The sequence below is a fragment of the Theropithecus gelada genome, chromosome 7a (genome assembly GCF_003255815.1).
Source record: "Theropithecus gelada isolate Dixy chromosome 7a, Tgel_1.0, whole genome shotgun sequence".
Classification (NCBI taxonomy): Eukaryota; Metazoa; Chordata; class Mammalia; order Primates; family Cercopithecidae; genus Theropithecus; species Theropithecus gelada.
In genome coordinates this window covers 52,282,512-52,291,277 of record NC_037674.1, presented here as the reverse complement: position 1 = coordinate 52,291,277, position 8,766 = coordinate 52,282,512, and the positions used below count along the sequence as shown (strand labels likewise).

General features: G+C 43.4%; 1 protein-coding gene across 3 annotated transcripts in view; it reads left to right on the top strand.

Moving 5' to 3' along the window:
• The first annotated feature begins 2,385 nt into the window (after nucleotides 1–2,385).
• The window catches only part of ETFA (electron transfer flavoprotein subunit alpha), a 102,329-nt gene continuing 95,948 nt past the window's right edge, over nucleotides 2,386–8,766 (top strand). For 2 of the 3 annotated variants that reach the window (XM_025389890.1, XM_025389889.1), the window contains exon 1: nucleotides 2,386–2,530. In XM_025389890.1, coding sequence (XP_025245675.1) covers nucleotides 2,492–2,530 — 39 coding nt within the window. In that variant the 5' untranslated portion in view covers nucleotides 2,386–2,491. The remainder of the gene's footprint in view (nucleotides 2,531–8,766) is intronic. The other variant, XM_025389891.1, reaches the window with a different exon arrangement.

Sequence of the window (8,766 nt, the reverse complement as noted above, 5' to 3'; positions counted from 1 at the left end):
TGTATACCTCTAGGGAAAATCCTCTAATAGAAATGTCTTAGCACACACATTTCTCTGGTACATGACGTGGTTGTGATTGTAGAACTCTGATATCCCTTCATCCCAAAGACTCAGGGGGCATTTCATGTGTGATCAGAACAAGTCCGGTCAGGTGTCTGTCACAGACTTTGCCCATTTTCAGCCTCTCCCTCAGCTCTGACCTGCTCTGCCAGGAACTCCCAGGGGCAACAAGCCTCTGCCATGCACAGCTGCTATTGATTTGCCCAAGCCTGGGAGCTGCTGAATCTGCCCAGTGGGGGCGGGGTGGGGCAGCCGCTCTTCCCTTGTGTTTTGCTTTGTCATGGGTGGGGAGGCAGGGAAGGAGGTTAGTTTGTAGCCCAGTCTTTTACATGGTTTTTAGTAAAATATCCTTTTCCGTTTTTACCAAAAGTACCCTTCCCTCTTCCTTCCACTCCCATAGGTCTCAGATTCTAGTCCAGTGCGGGACTGGGTTAGGAGGCAAATACAGTGAGACATGGAATACTAAATTGCCCCTCCCACAGGCAGACTGACTGGGGGGCAGGGGTCCACAGCTCTGTCTGTAACATGAGTTCAGACATGTTCACAGTGGGTGCGACTTAAGTTTAAGATGGGTCGTCACCTCCTTGTTCATAGAGCTAGCAGAGTGAAGAAGAGGAAAGGATTAATTCATCCTGGAAAATTGAGAAAGAGCTTACAAAAGAAATGTCACTTGAGCCAGGCATGGTGGCTCATGTCTGTAATCCCAGTACTTTGAGAGGCCAAGGTGGGAGGATCACTTGAGGCCAGGAGTTCGAGACCAGCCCTGGGTAACAGAGTGAGACCCTGCCCCTACAAAAAAAATAGCTGTGCATGGTGGCACATGACTGTAGTCCCAGCTACTTGGGAGGCTGAGGCAGGAAGATTGCTTGATCCCAGGAGTTCGAGACTGCAGTGAGCTGTGATGGCACCACTGCACTCCAGCCTGGGAAACAGAGACCTTGTCTTAAACAAAACAAAACAAAATAATTGTCACTTGATCTGGGTTTTAAAGAGGCCTGTCAGATGGGGAAGGGAATTTCAGACAGAGGGAAGAGCTAAAGCACTGGGCCCTTAGAGAGATTGTTGGTTCAGACAAAGCTCTTGCTCCAGGGAATTTACACTCCAATGCGGGGAGATCTGCAATAAACAAACAAACACGTGCATCCTGTTAGGCGGTGATAAATGCCAAGAAGAAAAATCAAACACCGTGATAGGGCATCTGGGAGTGGCATGGGTGCTATTTTAGGTAGAGAGGCCAAGGTCGGCCTTTCTGCAAATGTGTTTTTTGAGCAGAGACCTGAATGAAGTGAGGAAGTAAGCCACGTGGGTAACAAGAGAAGGGCATTTCAGGCAGAGGGAACAGCCAGAGTGCAAAGCTCTGAGAGGAGCAGGCTTGTGTGCTCAAGAAGGCCCGTGTGTCTGGGGCACAGTGAGAGAAGAGGGCAGTGGGAGGAGAGGGAGCCACCCTAGGGCTTTGAGCAGAGGTCATGATCAGTCCATCAGTTTGGAGAAGAGGCTTCTGGAAACATGGGTAGAAACATAAAGACCAGCTAGGAGGCTTTGCAATGATCCAGGCAAGAGATGACAGGGTCCTGAGTGAAGGTGGTACTGGCGGAGGAGCAAAGGGGTGTTGGAGGATATTGCTGGATTCTGGTTATCTTTTGAAGGTAGAGTTAACAGGATTTGTTGATAGACTAGATAACATTGGAAAGGTAGGTTGTTGCTGAAATGGGAATTAAGACAATTTCTGAACATACCACTTCCTTTCTTAAAAATTTCGTGATAAAGTCCAGACTCATTAGCAGTCATTTATTCATTTGCTGATTCATTCAACACATACTGTTTGAATGCCTAGTGAGGGCCAGGAATTGTGCTAGGTGTTGCAGGTAGACAGAAAATTTAAAAGTAGGGCATACTTTCTGCCCTTACAGATCTTTAGTCAGATGGGTGACACAGACAAGTACTTAGGTCATTACAACCCATGTGACAATTGCTACCATGGGGAAATACAGGGGGAAATAGGGGCATATGGGAAAGGTATCTAATTGGAGTTAGCAAGGCTCCACTCACACCTTACCCCGAGATCAGCTCAGTTTTTCAGTTCACTCTAGTAATGCTGCCCATTGCGGGGCAGTGAGACAGTACAGTCTGAGCTCGGTTATCAGCGGGTGGCCAGCTTTGTCTCTGCAGCTCCGCGGCCCGGGCTTACTCGAAGGTCCCCTGGGAATAGCCTCACCTTTGCCCCACTTCCCAGTCTAGCCCCTAACTTCCCGCCGTCTATTGGCTGCGCAGCCGCCCAATGGGCAGGCGGGAACCGCGGGCTCGCGCTCCCAGCCTAGGGCGTCTGATCGCGTTCGCGCGTCTCGCGAGCATTAGGTGACTGGCTGAGGCGACGCCAGTTGGCCGGGCACGGGGTTGCTGTGAGGCCGAGGTTGCGGCGGAAGCAGAGAACATGTTCCGAGCTGCGGCTCCGGGGCAGCTCCGACGGGCGGTGAGTCCGGACTGGGAAGGCGAACCCAGGGACGGTCCCCCGTCAACCCGCCGTCCCTATAGGGTCTTGCAAACGTCACCGCTCCCTCAGACCCGACCAGCCCACGCGCCCACAGGCCGGTCCCCGCCTGGGACTTGGGTCCAAAGTTCTGGGGCCTAACCTGGACTCCTTCGGGGCCGCCAGTTCGGGGCAGAAGTCAGAGGTTGGGGGTCAGGGTGACTCCGAATGGTGTGAATTTGAGCGTCTGCTGCCCCTTCTAGCCCACTCTCTGCCCTGACGCTTCCCACATTTGTCGGTCACTCTGGACACTTTCGGGCCGCCAGGCCCTCCCCACTTGCTCCACACCCGAGGGAGCAAAATGTCGCCGGGGAATGCCCTGTTGGGGACAGTTTCAAACCTGGATTCCTCCCGGAGGCCGGCATTTCTGGAAGAATTAAACACTTTGGGCGCATTGTGGCCGCTCCGACCCACTCACTGTCAAGGGCGGGGGTGGGGCGGGGGGGGGTGGGAGGCGGCGTGGCCAGTTATGGAAGCTGGCTCTGCTTTCTGGTTTATGGAGCAGGGCTGAGTTGAGGCGATTGTATTTGTAAAACCTGTGATCCGATTTGACAGCTTTAGCCAGTTTTGAAAGGCAGACGTCTTTTTATATGCTGCAGGCTGACCTGCTTTTAACCAGCAGATTGTAGGTTAAATAGCTTAACTGGTGACAGTGGTACATTTTCAGTGTTTCATTAGTGACAAACCACGTTTTTCTCTTCTGTTGTGAGAAGGACTGATAGGAAACATATTTTTGTTCTCATGATGTGGGAGAGTACTATTTGGAGACTGACCAGGCACAAGTCAAGTAACAATAATTTATATTGTGGATTCTGTAGTTTTCCTAGTTTACATTTAGGTGAAATGAGAAACAAGATTGGTAAACCTGGGTCAGAAACTTACCTGATGGTTTGTACCTTTTCTCCTTTTTTTTTTTCTTCTGTGCATGAATATTTTCCCATCCACTCCTGGGATTTTTCTCTCTGAGGCATAGCTGGAGCTCTTTCTAGATGTCTGTAGACATTAGACTTTTTTTTAAATTTATTTAAGAGACAAGGTCTGACTCTGTTGCCCATGCTAGAGTGGAGTGCAGTGGCACGATATGGGCTCACTGCAACCTTCGCCTCCCGGGTTCAAGCGATTGTCCCACCTCAGCTTCCTGGGAAGCTGGGACCGCAGGTGTGCATCATCACTCCTGGCTAATTTTTTTTTTTTTTTTTTTTGTAGAGACGGGGTTTCGCCATATTGCCTAGGCTGGTCTTGAACTCTTGGCCTTAAGTGATCCACTTGCCTCGGCCTCCGAAAGTCCTGGAATGACAGGCCTGAGCTACTGCGCCTGGCTGTAGACATCTTTTTTCTTGTGCGTATTCCTTGTTTAATAAAAAGTCCTGACCCTGCCTTCCCCTAAAGAGTTCAAACCCATGTCTTTCAGGTTAGTGTCCTGTCTTCCCCTCAGGACGTATTTTCTCCCATTAGGGGATCTGGACATAAACAAGTGAAAGTCATGAATTTGGGGAAATTCTGGGAACCCGAGCCAGAAGAATGCTGCTCTATGCAGCAGTTGGAAAACAGTTTTGTGGACAGATTACAAGTCTGGCCTAAGTGAAATTATAATTGTGGTGGGGGATGGAATTTAGGACTTAGTAACTTTGTAGAGCTAACAGAAAAAAATAGAATGATTAAGTAATTCTTACTATCCCCATCATTGGCTAATGTGTTAGACATTACTTCCAGATACTCATTGTGGTTTGCCAAAGACTTTGACCTTGACTTATTTTTAAAATTTGAAGTCAAGCTAAGTAGAATAGCTGTTTTAAAGTCATTAAGAATGTTGGAGAGATTTGAATTTCTAGCATAAAAGAAATGGTGGCAACACTTCTAAAGTGAACCCATAAATTAATAGGGACATATACCTGTATTTAACTTTTTAAATTTTGAAATATTTGCACTTATAGAAAAGTTGCAAGAATAGTACAGAGAAATCTCAAAACCCTTACCCTGGTTTTCCCATCCTGTTAGCAGTTTGACACATGTGCTTTATCTTTCCGCATACATACATAATACTATCTGTCTGAACTATTTGAAAGTATGTTGCAAATGTACCCTTTACTCCTAAATAATTCAGTGGTATTTTAAAAGAACAAAGAGGTTCACTTTCTAACTACACTGTAATTGGCAATATCTGGAAGTTTCACCATAAAATACTGTTTTCTAATCTCTGGATGTTCAATTTTGCCAGTTGTCCCATTAGTACAGTTTGTAGCAGTTTTCCTTATTCTGGTCTAAGATACTCTAGATGTCAAGTGGTTATCATGTCTCTCTTACTCTGTTAGAAAGGTTCCTCAGCCTTCCTTTGGGTTTGATGACATTGGTGTATTTGAAGAGTACAGGCCTTCTATTTTCCAGACTGTCACTCAGTTTGGGTTTATCTGGTGTTTCCTCATGATTGGATTCAGGTTATGTATTCTTGGTGAGAATATTACAAAAGTGGTATTGTGTTCCCCGTGCATCATATTAGGAGGTACTTAATGTTGGTTTATCCCATTAGTGGTAATGCTAACTTTAGTTACTTAGCCAATGTGTTGTTTGCCAGGTTTCTGCACTGTCAAGTTAATACTCCTCCTCCTTTTGTAATTTTTAACTAATTTATGAGGAGATACATTGAGACTATGTGACTCTTCTATTTCTCATCAGACTTTTACCCAGTCTTAGCATCTGTTGATGATTTTTACCTGAGAAATGATTACTGTGATGCAAAATGGTGATTTTCTATTTCCATGATACCTTCTACATTTTTTAGTTATTCTACTATAAGGAAGAACATTATCTTCTTGCATATTTATGGATTTATGGATACATGGATCCTTATTTAGGATAATACATTTCTACCTTATGCTTACGTTGTCTCATATTTGTATAGTGGGGCACATTCAATCTGACTCTTGTTTGTTTACATATATATGTTTATGATATCACAAAGTCAAAATAGCTTATCTTAAATCCCTACTCTTGAAATAAAAAAAAAAAATTGTTCTGTAGCTAACCATTAATACATTTAGGAAGAGCATACATTTCCAAAACCATATTAAAAAAATAAAATTAGGAATTATAGTTAAAGGTTACCATAAACTGTTAACAATGTGAATATAGGTAACACTACTAAACTATACACTTAGAAATGGTTAAGATGGGGCCAGCCGTGATGGCTGACACCTGTAATCCCAGCTCTTTGGGAGGCTGAGGCGGATGGATCACCTGAGCTCAGGAGTTCGAGACCAGCCTGGGCAACATGGCGAAACCCCATCTCTAGCAAAAAAAAAAAAAAAAAAAAAAAATTAGCCAGGCGCCATGGCGCACACCTGTAGTCCCAGCTGCTTGGAAGGCTGAGGCACGAGAATTGCTTGAACCTGGGCGTTTGAGGCTGCATTGAGCCCAGATAGCACCACTGACCTCCAGCCTGCGCAACAGAGTGAGGCGCTGTCTCAGAAAAGAAAAGGTTGGTAAATTTTATGTAGTTTTAAAAATCACTTTGTTAAACTATTAGAATATAAGTTCAATGACTTGCATTTGGTATCTAAGTTCCATTTTTAGTTCTGACTAATTTGTGCCATTGAGTAAAGTCTTTCATCCTTGTGTGTGTGGCAGTGGTCCTTAAAGTCATCTGTTAACAAAGATAGTTTTTGTATCTATAATAAAGAGCTAGAGAACACACTGAGAGGAAAATAGGTAGGCATTTGCAATTAGTTAATATTCTTGCAGGGATATTAATCCTAATTATTGTTATTATTTTATTTGCTCTTGAAATTGATTTATTGAAGAATAAGAAGATGCAAAAAAATTTATGTGGTGAGTGAAACAACAGTTTCAAGGTCATTTGAGTACTCTTGTTACTGTGTTTATTGTCAAGTGGGAAGGAATATCAGGATTGAAAAGCTAAGAAATTGGTGTGAAGCAACATGACACTTTTCTGTCTAGTATTGATGAATAAGATTGAAGTCTGTAATTTGTATGCAAATTTTAATTTCTACTGAAAGAAGAAAGAGAGCCAATTTTGGTGTGATTCTAAAAGAAAATTTATTGCATAAGGTGAATTCAGTAAAATTATGATGCCTGCCAATGTGTCTACTAAGAGTCTTGTCTGTTCTTTTTTGTTTTGTTTTTTGAAACGGAGTCTCTTTCTGTTGCCCAGGCTGGAGTGCTGTGGTGTGATCTCAGGTCACTGCAAGCTCCGCCTCTCAGGTTCATGTAATTCTCCTGCCTCAGCCTCCCAAGTAGCTGGAACTACAGGTGCCCGCCACCACGCCTGGCTAATTTTTTGTATTTTTAGTAGAGACGGGGTTTCACTGTGTTAGCCAGGATGGTCTCCATCTCCTGATCTCATGATCCAGTTGCCTTGGCCTCCCGAAATGCTGGGATTACAGGCGTGAGCCACTGCGCCCGACCTGTCTGTTCTTAAAGTGAAGTAAATTGACTGTGTTTTCAGTATTACAGTCAATGTTATATAACATTTATGGTTATGATTGAAAACTGCTGTATTTTATTACTAAAAAGATTAAAGGAAGTATTTAAAGTACAGAAATACAATATACATTTTTAAAATTACAAAATGTATGTTAAAATTGGGCTAGGTGACTTTATACATTATTTATCCTTTTGGGTATGACTTGGAAAGATTTTATAGCTTATTCTTGCTGTTTTTCTTTTTTTAATTAAGAAGCAAAAAAACTGGCTGGGAGTGGTGGCTCATGGCTGTAATCCCAGCACTTTGGGAGGCCGAGGTGGGCAGATCACGAGGTCAGGAGTTCAAAACTAGCCTGACCAACATGGTAAAACCCCATCTCTACTAAAAATACAAAAAATAGCTGGGTGTGGTGGTGCGTGCCTGTAATCCCAGCTACTTAGGAGGCTGAGGCAGGAGAATCGCTTGAACCCGGGAGGTGGAGGTTGGAGTGAGCTGAGATTGCGCCACTGCACTCCATCCTGGGCGACAGAGCAAGACTCTGTCTCAAAAAAAAAAAAAAAAAAAAAAGCAAAAAACCCTCCCTTGCCCTCTATACCCTCATTACATCTAGTTTCCAAAGATGGTTGGGGCGGAGGTATGGGTTAAAATCATTCTTACTACTTTAGGTTATGAGTGGGTTTGTAAGGGTAGAGAGTTAGATTCCAGCTTTTTTTCTTCTTCTGGCATCTGTGGTAGTTTATGTGAATATACAGTTCAAGTTACAGGAAGAACTCTAAAAAACTGAAAAGCAAAAACAATGTCAAAAATGAGGCTGACGCTGGGCACAGTGTCATGTGCCTGTAGTCACAGCTACTCAGGTGGCTGAGGCAGGAGGATCACTTGAGTCCAGGAGACCAGCCTGAGCAGCAGGGCAAGCAAGACCCACTCTCTAACACCCACCCCCACAAGGAAAAAAAAAAAAAAGCTATTGAGTTGAACAAGAGAAGGACCAAACTGTGTTCATTGGACTTAGCCATAAGGAAGTTTTTGGTGATTTTGGAAAGATTGGATTCAGTGTTGTGGAAGTAAAAGCCAGTTTGGGTGAGTAATTGAAAAAATGGAAGGTGAGGTAATAGAGTTGGTGTCTGTGGAAATTATTTTCAAGAAGTTTGGCTTTGAAAGGGTGCAGAGAGGGTGATAATCTCTTTAAATCCTGCCCACAAGAAGTATACTATCTCATAAAGGCCAGTCAACTTTATATGGGTATGTGGCTGGCATGAGAAAGAAAACTTCATATTTTACTATTTGCAACCAAGTCTAAACAGTATAGAGAACTTCTCTAAAAGCATGATGGGGTGTCTGTTTTGGTGATGTAACAGTTTATATACTGTTTAGTTACCCTTACACATGTTTAGATGATTACATTATCAATGAGGAAACAGTTGCTTTTTAGTTTTTGATAATTTTAAGAAAAGTTTTCATTTAGTTATTATTTATTGAGGGCCAGCCGTGTGCCAGAGAAGTAGATACCAAGTTCACAGTGGAGAACAAGACAGACCTAGTCCCTGCCCTTGTGATGCAAACAGATTGAGGAAGAAACACATTATTTTAAGTGTGGTCATTGTTACAGAACATAGAGGGTGTTTGGGAGAGGTTTTATATTGTTAGAAGGCTGGAAAACACTAAAAGGGTATCTGTGAAATTACGTTTGCACACTGAGGTGCCTTTTTTTTTTTTTTCTTTTTTTTTTTTTTTTTTT